Source organism: Ranitomeya variabilis, chromosome 1 (genome assembly GCF_051348905.1).
Source record: "Ranitomeya variabilis isolate aRanVar5 chromosome 1, aRanVar5.hap1, whole genome shotgun sequence".
NCBI lineage: Eukaryota > Metazoa > Chordata > Amphibia > Anura > Dendrobatidae > Ranitomeya > Ranitomeya variabilis.
Window position 1 is genome coordinate 1,029,984,156 of NC_135232.1, and position 18,602 is coordinate 1,030,002,757.

General features: G+C 39.5%; 1 protein-coding gene across 8 annotated transcripts in view; it reads right to left on the minus strand.

Moving 5' to 3' along the window:
• The window catches only part of FAT1 (FAT atypical cadherin 1), a 289,837-nt gene that overhangs the window by 46,407 nt on the left and 224,828 nt on the right, over positions 1–18,602 (minus strand). For all 8 annotated transcript variants that reach the window (XR_013220037.1, XM_077279642.1, XM_077279641.1 and 5 more), the window contains 5 exons: positions 18,058–18,254; positions 14,410–14,563; positions 9,859–10,092; positions 7,638–8,027; positions 5,393–5,607 (listed from right to left, as the gene is read on the minus strand). Coding sequence is in view for 7 of the 8 variants with exons in the window: in XM_077279642.1 (XP_077135757.1) it covers positions 5,393–5,607; positions 7,638–8,027; positions 9,859–10,092; positions 14,410–14,563; positions 18,058–18,254 (1,190 nt within the window). In the remaining variant the exon portion in view is untranslated. The remainder of the gene's footprint in view (positions 1–5,392; positions 5,608–7,637; positions 8,028–9,858; positions 10,093–14,409; positions 14,564–18,057; positions 18,255–18,602) is intronic.

Genomic DNA, 18,602 nt, shown 5'->3' on the forward strand with positions numbered 1-18,602 from the left:
CACAATTGTTTTTTGGCATTTTTTTGGTGAGTGGTTAAGCCGCATGTTTGTGTCTTCAGCTATGCAGAATGCACCCTTGATAAAGGCTAATTAAGCCGAAATGTTGGGATGTTCGCTTCTGCTAAAAAATTCTCTTCTGTTAATCCTTGGCTGTGAAATCCCTGATTTGAATTTGATGAAATATACCTTTTTTCAATTGCAACCTGACTTCTCTAATGTGTGCCCGAGGTTACTATATGAACATTATCTAGTTTTTCTCCTCGGTGGCACCAACCTCGTTTATTAAGTGTGTAAATCTAGACCTTTACTTCCAGTGGTCTATGGACTTACAGTCATGACCGAAAGTGTTGGCACCCTTGAAATTGTTCCAGAAAATGAAGTATTTCTCATGGAAAATTATTGCAATTACACATGTTTTGTTATACACATGCTTATTTCCTTTGTGGGTATTGGAACAACACAAAAAACGAGAGAAAAAAGGCATATTGGACATAATTTCACACAAAGTCCCCAAAATGGGCCAGACAAAAGTGTTGGCACCTTTCTAAAATGGGTAAACAACTTTGTTTCAAGCATGTGATGCTTGTTCAAACTCACCTGTGGCAAGTAACAGGCGTAGGCAATATGATAATCACACCTGAAAGCAGATAAAATGGGGAGAAGTTGATTCAATCCATGCATTGTGTGTCCATGTGTGCCACACTAAGCATGGAGAACAGAAAGAGAAGAAGAGAACTGTGAGGACTTGAGAACTGAAATTGTTGAAAAATATTAACAATCTCAAGGTTACAAGTCCATCCCCAGAGATCTTGATGTTCCTTTGGTCACAGTGCACAACATAAATCAAGAAGATTACAACCCATGGCACTTTAGTTATTCTCCCTAGAAATTGATGAAAGATTGCAATGCAGGATAGTCCTGATGGTGGATAAGCAGCCCCAATCAAGGTCTAGAGAAATTCAAGCTGTCCTGCAGGCTCAGGGTGCATCAAAGTGGGCAGATGAGACCAAGATAAAACCGTTTAGTAAAGCCCATCATTCTACTGTATACCGAAAAAAGCATGAGGCCTGCAAAGAAAAGAACACAGTACCTATGGTCAAATATGGAAAAGATTCAAAGATGTTTCACTGCCTCTGGGCACTGGGTGCCTTGACTGTGTGCAAGGCATCATAAAAGCTTAAGATCACCAAAGGACTTTGGGTCGCAATGTAGTGCCCAGTGTCAGAGAGCTGTGCTTGAGACCTAGGTCATGGGTCTTCCAGCAGGACAATGACCCCAAACATACTACAAAAAGAACCCAGAAATAGATGGAAACAAAGCACTGCAGAATTCTGAAGTGGCCAGCAAGGAGTCCGGATTTAAATCCAATTGAACACCTATGGAGAAATCTTAAAATTGTTGTTGGGAGAAGGTGCCTTCAAGCATGAGAGACCTGGAGCAATTTACAAAAGAAGAGTGGTCCAAAATTCTAGGTGAGAAGCTTGCTGATGGTTATTGGAAAAGATTGATTGCAGTTTATTTATTCCAAAGGGTATGCAACCAAATATTAAAGTTTAGGGTGCCAGCAATTTTTGTCCAATTATGTCCAATTTGCCTTTTTTCAGTTTTTTTTTTTGTGTTATTACAATACACACAAAGGAAATAGACATGTGTATAACAAAATATGTGTTTAACTGCACTCATTTTCTGGGACAAATTTTTAATTTTCTGGAACAATGTAAAAAGTGCCAACACTTTTGGCCATGAATATGTCTACCTTCAACTTTAACCCCTTCCTGACGTCAGACGGGATAGTACGTCCGACGTCAGGTCCCCTGCTTTGATGCAGGGCTCCGCGGTGAGCCCACATCAAAGCCGGGACATGTCAGCTGTTTTGAACAGCTGACATGTGCCCGCAATAGCGGCGGGTGAAATCGCGATTCACCCGCCGCTATTAACTAGTTAAATGCCGCTGTCAAACGCAGACAGCGGCATTTAACTACCGCATCCGGCCGGGCGGCCGGAAATGACGTCATCGCCGACCCCTGTCACATGATCCGGGGTCGGCGATGCTTCTGTATTGTAACCATAGAGGTCCTTGAGACATCTATGGTTACTGATCGCCGGTAGCTGTGAGCGCCACCCTGTGGAAGGCGCTCACAGCACACCTGATTTTCTGCTGCATAGCAGCGATCTGATGATCGCTGTTATGTAGCAGAGGCGATCGAGTTGTGCCAGCTTCTAGCCTCCCATGGAGGCTATTGAAGCATGGCAAAAGTAAAAAAAAAGTTAAAAAAAAATGTGAAAAAATAAAAAAAAAACATAAAAGTTAAAATCACCCCCCTTTCGCCCCAATCAAAATATATCAATTAAAAAAAAAATCAAACCTACACATATTTGGTATCGCCGCGTTCAGAATCGCCCGATCTATCAATAAAAAAAAGCATTAACCTGATCGCTATATGGCGTAATGAGAAAAAAATCCGAAACGCCAGAATTACGTTTTTTGGTTGCCGTGACATTGCATTAAAATGCAATAACGGGCGATCAAAAGAACGTATCTGCACCAAAATGGTATCATTAAAAACGCCAGCTCGGCACGCAAAAAATAAGCCCTCAACCGACCCCAGATCATGAAAAATGGAGACGCTACGAGTATCGGAAAATGGCGCAATTTTTTTTTTTTTTAGCAAAGTTTGGAATTTTTTTTCACCACTCAGGTAAAAAATAACCTAGTCATGTTAGGTGTCGATGAACTCGTACTGACCTGGAGAACAATAATGGCAGGTTAGTTTTAGCATTTAGTGAACCTAGCAAAAAAGCCAAGCAAAAAACAAGTGTGGGATTGCACTTTTTTTGCAATTTCACCGCACTTGGAATTTTTTTCCCATTTTCTAGTACAGGACATGCTAAAACCAATGATGTCGTTCAAAAGTACAACTCGTCCCGCAAAAAATAAGCCCTCACATGGCCAAATTGATGGAAAAATAAAAAAGTTATGGCTCTGGGAAGGAGGGGAGCGAAAAACGAATACGGAAAAACGGAAAATCCCACGGTCATGAAGGGGTTAAAAACTATGAAATTAAGAACACTGTATATAAATCTTTTGATAAAATGTGTGGTGTGTCTAAATGTGAATGTTATCTTTTTCTAACTGGTGTCTCAACCTGATGTGAAATAATTATGTAGGGCTTGACATTAGTACAAGTCAGAGGCGTTATCATTAATAAAAAAGCTGGGATGTGAAATAAATGAGGCACCAACTAATAATTAGAAAGTGACAGCAATGCCATTTAATATTAATCTATGGAGAACCGTGTCAAAAAGGTGTTAAAACGGTGCATGTTAAAACGGCCCTTTCTGTTCATTTTACATCTCATATGCAATACATGTATTTTATGGGGACAACATTGAATTGTGAGGGGGCTATTGTTGTTGGAGGAAAACATACACTGCATTTTTCAGACTATAAGACGCACCGGACCATATATATATATATATATATACACACACACACACACACACACACACGTATGTGTATTTGACACAGGATCAATTGCACACAGGAGAATATACCGCTGTTTTGTTTTGTTTTTTTGCATGTGAACCACATATATGTTTTATAGCTCTTTTGTTACATGATCTGTTACAATTAATGAGCGTCCAACAATTGCTACAACTGATTAGTTTGGTTTTTATCATTTATATATATTTATTATGAATGGCTCTCTTGAAATTCGTATTCTCCAACTGTGCTGATTTTACCGGAAAAGTTGTGTACAATACATTGAGAAGGTGTGCAACGAAATATATGTTTTTACACCACCTAAGCTTTGTGAGCTAGATAGTTGTGTTTACAGGTCTTAAAAAAAAAAATGATGGTTTGTACGTGTCACAAGTGAGGAGTTCATATTTTGTGGCACAAAAGTGTTCATTTTTGATTAGTAGCAAAATTAGCACAGAGGGGCATTAAACCACCCTTCTTGTCTGCAGTAGATTACAGACAAATCAATTCACGATCACACGGAGTGACTGTACAGCACCAGCACCTCCCTCTATCACATAAGCTTAGGATAATTATTCACAGACTGAGATTACAACTTCCATTTTGAATCCGGGACATCAGCACTGTAGTAGCACACTACAATCAGATTAGGCCTTTCTGTATTTCTACGTGGAATGAGCTGTGTGCTCTGACCTACTATCCCTATGCTGTAAAAATCTAAAATGGAGCTACTTGGCAGTCTTGTCATGTTTCATAGCCCCCTTGTATGGCTCCTCTATACTCTCCGACTGGGTGCGCTAGACCATGTGATCTGATTGCTTCAGGCGATATGGGGAGATGTCATGAGCCAGCTCTACGAGTCTTCTCCTGTACATTGATTATATATATATATATATATATATATATATATATATATATATATATATATATATATATATATACACACATACACACACATACACGCACTGTATATCTATATCAGTCTATATACCATATTTTTCATCTTATAAGACTCATTTTTTTTGCCCCTAAATTTGGGTGGAAATGGGGGTGGGTCTTATAATCCAAATGTAGCTTAATGCTAGCTTAAGGTCACAGGAGTGGGACGATGTGGCAGGCCCCGTGCTGGGAGGAAGGGATGTCCCAGCAGTGAGTGGCTGCGGGCCCTGGGCTTTCATAAAATATCGTCTATGAGCGGAGCCCCCTTCCCATTTACTTTTTGCAGATGACTTCAGGAAAATGGCCATATCAGATCTTGGGAGCTAAGAGCAGCATGATATAGGGGCAGAGAGCCTGATTCCAATGATGTGTCACATACTGACTGCCGTTTCAATAAAATCACTTTTATCAGCAGGAGATGATCACTAGAGGACTAGTTGGCTCATTCCATGTAGTCCTCCTGCATTGATTAGCAATTTTCTGAGATTGTACAGTGAAGACAGAAAGTTGTCAATTAGTGGTGTAGGTGGGGTTATAAAAGGCTCAGCATTCAGAGCACTGTTAGGTCTAAAGTGACACATTGCTGCAATCATGGTATCAGCCCCTATATCGTTCTGCTTTACATATCAAACACCTAGTGACAGATTTCCTTTATGACACCCTTATTCCTATGAAAGCTGTTTCGCTGACCACTACTTCTCCTGACCTTCTATGTAGATGAATGTTTGCCTAGCCTGCACGGGTTTTCAATGGGCGAAGTAGAGTAAGTCACACTCTTCTGAGAACAAAGATTGGGCGTTGAAATTAAACATGCCTGATCCTTCTTTTTGCGGACGTCATCCCATTTTGGAAAGAGTCACGAGGCATATATACACATTAGTGAAATGAGTGGGCTCAGCGGACTGTGTAAATGTGTATGGGCGCCTTTATTCAAAGAACGAAAACAAGAAATTATAGGACGCAAATTACCATCAAGATGGACTGTCCAGACACGGCATCTTCACCAACCACAGCCGTGTATGAGCTCTGGCTGAAAACTGGCGAGTTGTCATTTATATCCGTAATGTTAATGCTGACAGTGGCAACATCACTAAGTGGTGGCGTGCCACCATCCGTGGCCTCCACTGTCAGATAATATTCTGCTGATGCCTCATGATCCAGACTTTCAATTATAAAGAGAATGCCTATTGGAAAAAGAAAAATGGCATAGAATTAGCACAATAGGACCATTGGTTCATTATAAATCAACATTTGTATGGTCAGCACCAGTGAACTTGCCAAGCAGAGACATCATCTTACAAGCAGTCACCATTTATTTTTTCCACCCTACCGGCCTCAGCATAACGAGTCAAATAACAAAAATGTATCGGTGGGTCATGGTCATCATCTAATTCTAGCCCAAAAATGGGATTTCTAACCAACACTTGTAGATGTTAAGACATTATTTTTTTAAACAAAGGTGCCTAATGGTGTTTATATGAGCAAATGATAGGATCAAATCATTTTTGCAAATTTCTTTGTGAAATATTAAAAGGGGATTATCCACCTTTGGAGCCAGTATATTTTGTGTTACATAAATTCATATATTTTTGTCTAAAAAAAATAAATAAATTAACAATTGGATTGCATTTCAAATTTTCCACCATTTGCCTGCTGCAGCCCAGGTATTGCACAATTTATCGCAGCAGCAAAATAAGTTAACTGAGAATTTGACAATCCAATGGCAAAATCTGTAACTTCATTATTTTATTCTTACTTCCCACGGGATATTTATGACCACAAACCAGGCCAACGATGAATGTGCAGTGGGGTAGGAAGCATGTCAAGACAGTGAAACGAGTGCAAAACGTTTTATGAAACCAAATCGCAAAAATGATTTTGCAAAAGTGAAAAAATAACCCATTTATTTCATCAGTGCAACTTGCTTCTCCATGTGTGAAATGCATCTGGTTAAAATGTATTGGTTTTGGGATGGACAAGGAGCGGTTTTTACATTTCTTCAACTTTGCAACTGGTGATGGTGGACTCTATTACCATTACATTGGGTAATCACCTGCTAACGTGCATCTGGAGGAAGAAAACAAGGAGGTGTAGTGAGACGACTCACTAAATTGGTTCTATTAAAAACACTAAGTGTCCAATTCATTCCTGTCACATCCTCCAGATCTGCCCATTTTGGCAAAGCTGGCAATGACTTGCATGAAAACACCATAAGTCACTATATTTTTGGGAATCTTAGAATTGGGCAAAAATTTGACATTTTAGGAAGCTTCACGCCAAAGTTTAGCATCTTGATTAGTGTTGAGCGAACGTACTCGGATAAGGTTTTATTCTAAGCATGCTCGGGTGCTAACAGAGTTTCTTCGGCGTGCTTGAATACTATATTTGAGTCGATGTCCTGCATGTCTCACGGCTGTTCGAGCACGCGGAAGACACTCTGTTAGCACCCGCGAATGCTCAGATATCACTTTATTCGAGAACGTTCTTTCAACACTAATCTTGATGAATTGGGCATTGGGCCTACATTTCATAAACTATTTTTATTTATTTGAATCTAATGGCTGATGAAATCTCCAATTTTTAAATAAAGAAAAATTTTCAAAAACATTATCCATTCCTAAAGTGAAAAGCTAACACATTTGTTTTCCATCCGTATTTGTAGACTGTGAGCCTTCGTGGGCAGGGTTCGCTCTCCTCTTTTACCAGTCGGGCTTGTATGGTTTAAGATAATTGTACTTGTTTTTTATTTATATACCCCTCCTCACATGTAAAGCGCCATGGAATAAATGGCGCTATAACAATAAATAATAACTGAGATGAACCGAGAACAGAAAAAAGAAAAGCCAAGAAGCCAGTGCCCATCAGAAAACCAGCATTTCCCATTAAATGCCATCGCAGTCACTACTCCTCCGAACACATTTTCTTCTGAAAGAAAAGCATGGCATTTTAAAACACTTCTGTGATTACAGCCTTTATTGCAGCTCATAAATTCAGCGCCTGCAGTCTTTTTATGCCTTGTGATAACACACACACAGATTTCTAACAAACTCGTACAAGCAAGTAGTGAATAATGGAGGCAGAGCGATGCTTGAGCCGCATTACGTTGTGTAACTCAAGCCGATGCCTTACAGAAAAAGAGACTCGGAGGTATCTGTGAACTGCGTGTCCACCAGTCCTATTGGATATGTGTAGATCAGTGTAAAACTAAAGTTACCTGTTACTTGATTGATACTGAATTTTCCATGTTCATTGCCGCTGATAATCTGATATGAGATTTCCGCATTAGCTTCGATATCTCGGCTCGTGGCGTAAACCTGCAGAACTTCGGTGCCAACTTCAATATCTTCTGGTAGAGTCACAATATATTCTCGGTGTTCAAAGACAGGTGGATTGTCATTTATGTCCAGGACGGACACCACAATACTCGCAACAGACGAAAGCTTTCTGGGTAATCCATGGTCAGTAGCTCTAACCGTCAGCGTGTAAATTGCTTGAGTCTCCCGATCGAGAGGCTTCTCCAGACTAATTATTCCAGACACTTCATCAATGGAGAATTGACCTTCTGCCGAGCTGACTAATGAATACTGCACCTTTTGATTAAGTCCTGCAATAAAAATATACATTGAAACACTATAATATTTTAGGCACTTGGCAGGAGACATGAGTCTGTGTCCATTCCAATCTAAGATATGACTTATCGAAGAGGTTTTTCTCTTGCCATAGGAAGTGATGGTGTTGAACTGCCTGGTTTATGTTGCAAGCCTCAACAGCCAGTAGAAATGTGTCAATGTAAAGTACAGAACACTCAAATATACTTATATTACATTTATAAAAAAGGAAACATAGAAACATTCTACATACATAACAGTGTCCTTATTTTGGGTACATTTTAATAGAAGAAAAAAATCCTTAAAAAGGGATTAAAGGCAGCAAGTTGTACAAAAAAAAAAAAAAAAGTACTCACATAAAGAAATCCCTGTCTTTCCAGTGGCCATTCCAGTGGTCACTGATGGTCCTGCAGCGATGATGTCCTATCCATTATTCACGTGACTCTTAGCCAATCACTGGCCTCGGTTGTTGTGTGACATATTTGCCAGCAAGATGGCAAAGAATAGAAAATGGCCACAGTGATCACGTGACTAATGAACATGTTGTCACTTGGGTAGGAGAAACAGAGCTTTGAACTGTTAACAGTTGAACAGTTAAGTATTGGGGTTTTTTTTATTTTTTTTTTTTACTATATTTTACTATATAATAGTGTTACTTTTATTTTATTTTTTTACAATTTACCGAGTTTAACCGCTTTTGAACAACTGCACAACCCCTTTCAATTTATTTGGTTTAAGTAAGATTTCTCTGACCGGCTGAATTATGTTCAATATGCTGTTTAAAGAGGTTGTCTTTTTTTCTTTGATGGGTAAAATTTCAAAGTGCTTGCAAGAAAAAAAAATGGCCAACTTTCATCCCTGTAAAAATCCTCTACATTGTCAAGAACAGAGAGATATTAACAATGATAGTGTACAGCTTGTTGGCCACCTCTGCATTCTATCAGGGGTGGCTGAATTGTGCTTGCAAGCACTTCACTAATCAGCATGGAAGGATTGGCGGATCACTGGATCTAGCTAACTGTAGTGCCCCTGTGCTCCTCCGATGCTGCCTCATATAACATCATCTCTCTAGAGAGCACAGAGTTAGGAAAGTGCCGCCACTATGCTGCTTGTCCAAACTGTCAATCATTCAGTAGCACACTGCCACCTGACAAGCAGGAGGCAGGGGAGCAGTGTCTTCCTAAATACAGATCATGGGACAAACACTTTAATGACAAAGTACATAGGAAGCATTAAAGGAAATCTGTCACCAAGTGTTTTGCTAGCTTATCTGACAGCAGCATGATCTAGGGGCAGAGTCCCGGATTCCATTACTGGGCTGCTCGCTGTCATTTTGATAAAATCACTGTTTTCTCTGCTTCAGATTTAGCAGTGTTCACAGTCCTGTGGAACCCCGCCCACACCTCCGATTGGCAGCTTTCTGCCTATGAACAGCGCACACAGAAAGCTGCCAATTAGTGGTGAGGCTGGGTCATACCGACTATTAGAAGGCGCCCTAGTGATAATCTCCTGCTAATAAAACTACAGAATGCAGTCCAGTAAATGACACATCGCTGGAGTCAAAGTCTCTACCTCTACATTTGGTTGATTTTAGATTAGGTGGCAAAATCCTCCTGACAGATTCATTTTAGGAATGTTACTGATAGGGTTAACACTTCCAGCACTTTTGAACCCACCTGCTGCCATGAAAAAAAAAATGGCTTAGATCAAAAATTGTTTGGTCGGTTGTTTAGTAAGGAAATGTTTGAAGACTTTGGTGCACTAGTTAAAAAAAAAAAAACCCCACAACAACCCAACATTGTGTCCAGAGGTTTCAAAATCCATTACCTGCATCCGCATCTATTGCCTGCACTCTGGTGACTGGGGTCTTGGGCTCGGTATTCTCAAACACGGTGACCGTGTAAGGATCCGCAGAAAACTCCGGGGCGTTGTCATTTACATCTTCCAAAGTCAACTCAACGCTAACTTCACAGAAATGGCCACCTCCATCTGTGGCTTTTACCGAGAGGTGGTAGGCTTCTTGGATCTCTCGGTCAAGGAGTGATGAGGTCTTCAATTCCCCTGAAGAAGAAAAGTAGAAAAATCTTAGCAGTCGAAAGGTAAAGCAAAGTCCAAAGCACAATTCAGCCTTAAACTGAGCCCTTTAGAGCAACGCATCAGAAACTGCCTTGGCTTTAATCTCAGCCATGATACATCATATTATTAGTAGAGAGCTATTACTACCAAAATACATTCCCTTACGTGTGCTTACTGTAGCTTTCTAAATCCTCATAGCATTGCGGGGTGAGTTATGCTAACCTTTCTGCATATGCATGCATAAACCAGAGCTAATCAATTTATTACAGCTGATGAAGACTTTCCTTAAAGAATCATCTTACTAGCCACTATTTTGTGCAGAGCTCCTTCATTTTAACAAGTAGAAAAGTCTGTAGAAACAAAATTATTTGGTGAGGAACATTAAAAGTTTTAATGTGTCAAGATATTTCAGTACATACAGCCAGAGATGGAACTAAATACTATCGAGAATGCCAGCAGTGAATTATTCATTTCTAACATTTATTATTTTTCTTATTCCGATACAACACTGACTACATACAAAGTAGAGCCGCCAACTTATCATTTTTGTAGTTTGGAGAAAGGTCATTTGCCCTGAGCTGCCAGCTTCCAGTGGGTCCGTCTGAACTAGGTTTTAGATTTTTCCATTGCTGCTTATCTGTTCAATTGGATTATTACTGTGTTGGAAAATTGCAAATCATTTTATGTTGGGGAAGAAGTTATGGAAATCACAGTTATAAGCTGTGGGAGATTATTATTAAACTTGCCAATGTCTCGTTACCAGAAAAGACTATAACATACTCAGTGACCTGCACCACACCACAAGAAGAGTCTATTGAGTCTATTCCAATTCCATATCCCTTTGATCAAGAAAGAACCAAGCTCAAAATGATGATACATATTCACTACAACAACAGACTAAAAGAATAAAACATGTTTCAAAAGCTAAAACACATTTTCATCATTTCAAATCAATTCCTTTGCTACCGTAGACATCATTAAGAACAGTTAAAGGGAATCTGTTAGCAGGATTTCACACCTCAACCTATTTATATGCACACGTAGCTCTTTGAGAGACAAGTCTATATTTCCTCTGAATATTGAGTGTTTGAACTGATGTGCAAATTATGCTGAAGAACTATTTGTACATCTGTAGCCTCTGTCACTCCAGCTCTATTCCTTGACCAGCGCTGCCTCCACATGCTTCACTTGTAGAAAAATCCACAGCACTCTCAAAGCATCAATTGCAAAGTGATTATTTATTCAATGATGTACACACATAGATGTGAAGTGAATAATATACAGTTGTGAGAAAAGGGGTTTGCCCCCTTCCTGATTTCCTATTCTTTTGCATGTTTGTCACACTTAAATGTTTCAGTTCACCAAACAAATTTAAATATCAGACAAAAAACACAAGTAAGCACAAAATGCAGTTTATACATGAAGATCTTTATTATTAAGGGAAAAATAAATCCAAACCTACAGGGCTCTATGTGAAAAGGTGATTGACCCTCCCCCCTTAAAAAATGGATATTATCACATCTTTGGGGAGCGGAGTTCAAATTCCCTAGCCACACCTAGGCCTAATTTCTGCCACACATGTTCTAAATCAAGAAATTACTTAAACAGAACCTGCCTGACAAAGTGAAATAGACCAAAAGATCCTCAAAACCTACACATCATGCTGTGATCCAAAGAAATTGTGGAACGAATGAGAAACAAAGTAATTGAGATCTATTAGCCTGGAAAAGGTTCTAAAGCCATTTCTCAAGCTTTAGGGACTCCAGCGAACCACAGTGAGAACCATTATCCACAAGTGGTGAAAAAATGGAACAGTGGTGAACCTTCCCAAGAGTGGGCGGCCAACCAAAATTTCTCTAAGAGGGCAGCAACGACTCATCCAATAGGTCACAAAAAAACCCACAACAACATCTAGAACTGGAGGCCTCACTTGCCTTAGTTAAGATCAGTATTCATGACTCCACCATATGAAAGAGACTGGGCAAAAATGGCCTGTATGGCAGAGTTCCAAGGTGAAAAACACTGATGAGCATTAAGAACATAAAGGCTCATCTCAGCTTTGCCAGAAAACATCTTGATGATCCCCAAGACTTTTGGAAATATACTATGTGGACTGACAAGACAAAAGTTGATCTTTAAGGAAGGTGTATGTCACATTACATCTGGCGTAGGAGTAACACAGCATTTCAGAAAAAGAACATCATACCAACAGTAAGATATGGTGATAGTAGTGTGATGGTCTGGGGTTGTATTGCTGCTTCAGGACCTGGAAGACTTGCTGTGGTAAATGGAACCATAAATTCTGCTGTGTACCAAAAAATCCTGAAGGAGAATGTCCAGCAATCTGTTTGTGACCTCAAGCTGAAGCGCACTTGGGTTATGCAGCAGGACAATGATCCAAAACACACCAGCAAGTCCACCTCTGAATGGCTTAAGAAAAACAAAATTAAGACTTTGGAGTGGCCTAGTCAAAGCCCTGACCATAATTAGATACTGTGGCATGACCTGAAAAAGGCGCATCATGCTCGGAAACCCTCCAATGTGGCTGAATTGGAACAAGTCTGCAAAGATGAGTGGGCTAAAATTCCTTTAGAGCGTTGTAAAAGATTCATTGCCAGTTATCGCAAACTCCTGATTTCAGTTGTTGCTGCTTAGGGTGGCCCAGCCACTTGTTAGGTTTAGGGGGCAATCACTTTTATACACAAGGACTTGTAGGTTTGGATTTCTTTTTACCTTAGTAATAAAGATCTTCATGTAAAAACTGCATTTTGTGGTTACTTGTGTTATCTTTGTCTAATATTTACATTTGTTTAGTGATGAAACATTCAATGTGACAAACATGCAAAAGAACAGGAAATCAGGAAGGGGGCAAACACTTTCACACAACTGTAAATCCAATTAAGTGGAAGCGACATTGATATATAAAGGATGTTTTAACCCGTCTTTGCAGAGTTTCAAAGTTGCAGGTACAGAGGCATAATTTACTAATCCAAAGGAAAACGCTGGTGTGGGGTAAACACCCCAGCAACTCGCCTACTCTACTTTTTTTTTTTGAGTGCAGACAATTTTTTTTCACTATATTCCTAATGCTTCACTGACAGCATCTATGCTTTGTGACTTCAGGTGAAACCTGTTGGTCAAGCAGGAGGAGCTCTTTTGCCAACTGGTAACTTCTCATTAGAGCTGGCGATGCAGCGCACCGTCACTGCACATCCAAAGGAATGTAGCACTGTGAGGGCATACAGAGTGTGCATCAGAATTGACAACGGGTGCATGTTCAGTAGAGCAGGGACTAGCTTAGTCTCTGAAACAGACGTCACTGATGATGCTTCATTTAAGGGTGGGGAAAGCAGCTACAGCAGTGACCCCAGCCCTGGCTTCTGATTACATGCCGCTGGAGCTTCCCAAAATGCACTGGTGATGCTCAAACAAAACGTCACCAAAATGGAAGCAAAAGAAAATTGATTTATAATTTTTCCTTCCTGCAATTAAAAGAATAAGCTGCTATTGTCAGTCAGTCATGTGGCTAAACTTTTTCTTATAGATAATTTTTTACTGCCGCCAGGAAACTTCTTCACTATTTCCTAATGGCCAATCACACAATACACCTACATTTTTTCCCCTCCCCTGAGGAGACCTGCTTAACTATACTTATTCAGAGTGTAAAACAAAATCAACCTCTGCCCAGATCACAAATCATATGTAGAAATCAATCTACAATTCTTGTCCATTGCTGCCGACCACCCATTCAGCTGCCCTAGAGCAGATCTCTAAATGTTGTATTTAACAGAACATAAGGCAAGATGTACGTCCCTATAATCATCTATAGAATATAAAAAAATAAAACAATCAGAAAATAAAAACAAATAAGAAAGAAAAGAGTATTTTTGTGTATTCGGTTATGATTAGGAGAAAGAACATCTAGTAATTACTAACTGTCCAGTTAACTACGGTAATTCTAAAAGTATATAACATGACTAGCTACGAAGTTTAACAAAGATTGCTCCTGAAAGTGAAATGGTTAAACTGTCTAAAAATAGGCAATCATAAAATAAAAATACGGTCAAGGTTTTATGAGCTGAGAACGAGCATTCATTGTTTTTTTTTCCTTTTTAATATCGGATTTACAGAAGTCTATTTAGTTCCGCAATTAATACAATTCACGCAATTAAGTGACTATTCCTGCAGCAGGAAATTATGTCCGACTTCTCTTTGAAAAGAATTAGCAGTAATGATGTCTGTAAGACATAATTAAAAGGTCACAGCTAAGAGCGTAGAATTTATTACTTTTCTGGAACTCACCTGTAAATGGATTGAGGTGAAATTTCTCTGAGCCGGGTCCGTGCAATGTGTAAATGATCTCAGCATTAGAGCGAATGTCTGCGTCGCTGGCTGAAACTTGAAGGATTAGCTTCCCGGAAAGGGCATCTTCAGATATGGTCTCAGAATAAGAATCCTACAAAATAATAGTACAGGCACATTTGAAAATGTCATTAATAATTAATCTCCTTTTATGTCAAGTTTTATGGGTCCACAGAACCAAATAAGGTCCGAATTAAAGGGGTTGTTCAGCCTTAAGAAACAAAACCTAATACGGTAATTATGCTAGCAAAAAGCTATGCAACTGTCAATTCTATACAGTAAAAAGTATAGCAATATACACTTTGTAGAGCTAGAACGTTAGGTCACCCTTCTGTCATCTATTGGGTCAATAACTAAATCAGGACCAGGCCATCCTCCATTGTTCATGACCAGGGTTGTTTCATACAGGCCATCGGTTTTAAGAGCTCTATCATTCTTTCTCATTTGAGATTGAAATAATTTTTGATTTTTCTTTTCATGATACATGAGGTCTAACATTTATGAAGTTTGACATTCGTTTATTTACTGTTAATTGGGGGAAATGTAACAGAAAAAAAAAGGGAAATTTTCACTCCTCAGCATTGAAAATGCAACAGCAAGAAGGGAAAGGCGTGAAGTCTCTGGAAATCTCTAGATTGATGGACATAGTAATGATATGTGAATTATGAAAAATGGAAACTATTTTCGAAGCATCTTGAATGATTCAGGAATACCTTTGGCATGGAATCAATAAGGTTATTAAGGGTTGCCTGAGGAATATTCTGCCAATCAAGATCCACTGCTGACAGCTTCCTTTGCAACTGCCGAATGTCGTTCCAGATTTGCTCAGTAGTAGACAAGTCCAGAGACCTTGCAGGCCATGGTAGCATGTTTAGGCCACACAGGCTGCTCATAGTAGCACAAGCAACAAGCGACCTGGCATTGTCATGCTAAAAAATGGCTTCTGAGACACTCTGGATAAATGGACGTACTACTGGTTCCCGTGACCAAATTAAAGCAACACTGAGCTGTTAGTGTACCTGGAATGAAGACTGGAGGGGTTCGGCTACTGTACATTCTGCCACGCCATTATACAGGTACACAACGTTGCCCGTTCCTGCGACTGCTGACTCTTGAGCGAGGTTACAAAACATTACTTGCATCACTACCGTATATGCAGAACAGCCAGACATTTTAAGTCATTGGGTGGTCCGCAAGCAGTTAGGGCATAATGGATATGCTAGCTATATTCATCTGGAGATGTTCCGACCCATTTGCTTACCATAAACCACAAAAACAGTGTGAATGCATCCACAGACATCTGAGACACACAGGTGTAGAAAACTTTTAACTTGACAGTTAACCTATTACATACAATTAAACCTGTCAAGCTACAGTTGGCTACATCAAGGTATCTAATAGACTAAACCAAAAAACTGCTACATTTGTATATAAATTAGAAGCAGCCGTTTTCTTTTATTCCCTTTTCCATCTTGTCTATAAGCTAATTAACACTATTAATCCAATGGGTCATGCTACAATATTATGCTGTATAAGGGCATCTTAATGGTTAATGCACATTTAAATATTTCAAATTGATGTTCTCATGTTTCTGGAACATTTGTATTCATCAGTTATTTTTGTTTATTTCCTTGGAAATATAACTTTCAGCAAAATGTATGCTGTGCAATCGTTTTAGTAAATGCTTTATGCCAGAAAAAAAAAATCAGTCCTTAATGTGCCTGTCCTTGTACTGAATTTCAATGTGGAGTAGCTGCTTCTTGGGTATGCCCAGCAGCATCGGGAAGAGAGCAAAGCTAACTCTTGCACATACACATCAAGCAATAAAAAAAAAATCTAAATAAATAAATATAAATAACCTCACATTTACCAATATCTCCAGCATATCAAAGGTCCATCAGGCGGCAACATTTTCAATGTGCAATAAAAAATAATCAAAATCCAGAGTGGTTGATACCTTTTAATGGCTAAGTTGCGTACATTGGATGAGGAGATCTAAGTCTTAAAATCTTGTTATCACCTTTTCAGTTAGCCATTAAAATATATCAACCTCTGAGGACTCAATTATTTTTCTATCTACTTGTGAAAATGTGGTGAAGTTATAGTTTCCATTTAAAGCATCATTCCAGGGTTTCTTTTTTTATTGCATTGATGGAGTGGTGCTACTAACAAAGTCCCTAATCAGGGCTGTGGATTCGGTAAACCAAACCACCGACTCCAACTCATACTCCTCAATTTCCTTGACTTACGACTCAGGCTCATAGCCTTGCCTCACTACTGAGCAAGTACACAAAGTGCAGTACAAATTAATCTCAATTAAAGCTGAGATGCTTAGATCAGGAATAGAAAAGAAATGTATAGGACATTTTATAACTTTCCCAAATTATTATGAAAACATTTACATCACATCCTGCACTGAATTACTGTACCCAATTGATTATATACTTTAGGAGTCAGAGTCGGTCCATTTTATTCCGACTACAATTCCCACTCCACCAAAATGGGCACATACTCCGACTCCACAGCCCTGCTCCTAATATAATACTCACTATCCTACATCTTCAGCTCTTCCTGGCACTACTTTTTTTCCTGATCTGCCATTTTGTGACCACAACTTTTGACTGACCGTAAATCAGAAGTAACGGTGACAACTGCTCAGGCTAAGTTTATTAGAGCCAGAGCGAGGCCCTCGAAGGCTTTCATTGAAAAGTGACTTCCGGCTCCTTGACCAAACACTGAGCTATCCAGCAGGTCAGAAACTGCTGGGGACGGACAGGAGTGATGCTGATAACAGCAGAAAAAGGCGGATGGTAAATGTAAGACTAACACCACTCCAGTGCTACAATAAAAAAAAATGTTGGGACATTTATCACTTATCCAGGAGTTAGTTAATACATGTCTGATTGCTGGGGGTTTCAGTACAAGATGCTTGTAATTACTAGAATAGGGGTCCCAAGCCCCCATTTCTTCCCTCGGCATGACTGCAGTACAGCATGGGGATCGGCTGTATCCTTCAGCCACATACACAACAAATAGAGAGGCAACATGACTTAATTACACTGAATCAAATTGGATAACTTCAGAATTGGGCCACGTTTCAATTTTTTAGCTGATACCTGTCAGAAAGATCTTTTGTCCATAGGGGATCTTACTTTTAATAAATTATCTTTATTTTTATATAGCGCTAACATATTCTGCAGCGCTTTACAGTTTGCACACATTATCATCCCTGTCCCCGATTGGGCTCACAATCTAAATTCCCCATTAGTATGTCTTTGGAATGTGGGAGGAAACCGGAGTACCCGGAGGAAACCCACGCAAACACGGAGAGAACATACAAACTCGTTGCAGATGTTGTCCTTGGTGGGATTTGAACCCAGGACTCCAGTGCTGCAAGGCTGCAGTGCTATCCGCTAAGCCACCGTGCTGCTATTTGGTGTCATCGAACACACATGCCCAATGTAAAAAAATAAATAAATCATTCACCAGGCAATCATTCATTCACTGGCTGTTCTACCTATCAATCTGGTCCTATCCAATGTGTATGTCACCTGACGAGATTATGACGATACATACATATAAATGTACCTTTTCACAAACCGGGCTATTGTCATTGGCATCGAGGACTTTCACTTCCACCACTGCTCTGCTGGCATATAGTCCATCTGTAGCAGCTATGTTGAGTAGATAATTGTCCTTTACTTCTCTGTCGAGTGGCTTTCGAACATACACTTTCCATTCCTGCTGTAAGTTCTGAATCGCAAATTGCCCAAGTGGATCCCCTCCTAGAACAAAAAACATGAATCACTCGCTCTCTAATCTAAAAAGCTAACATGTACAATTTAGACAAACAACAACATTCTTGGGTGCAGGAAAAGGAGAGAACATAACTGGAATTCCTGCTATCTCATTAGGTTATCGGACATGTTCTTTCAATGGTTCTCTTTGTGAATGCCTCAGTAATTACATTTTGCAAGAATATAAATATTGTGGTCTAAGAACTGAAGATCTGGGAATAAATATGCAGAAATAATCACCGGTCCTTGACGAATCACCATCATAGGCATTATGTGGTGTTACACTGATTAACATTTTAACAGTAAATAATGTAGTTCTGGTTGCAAAGCTAATGA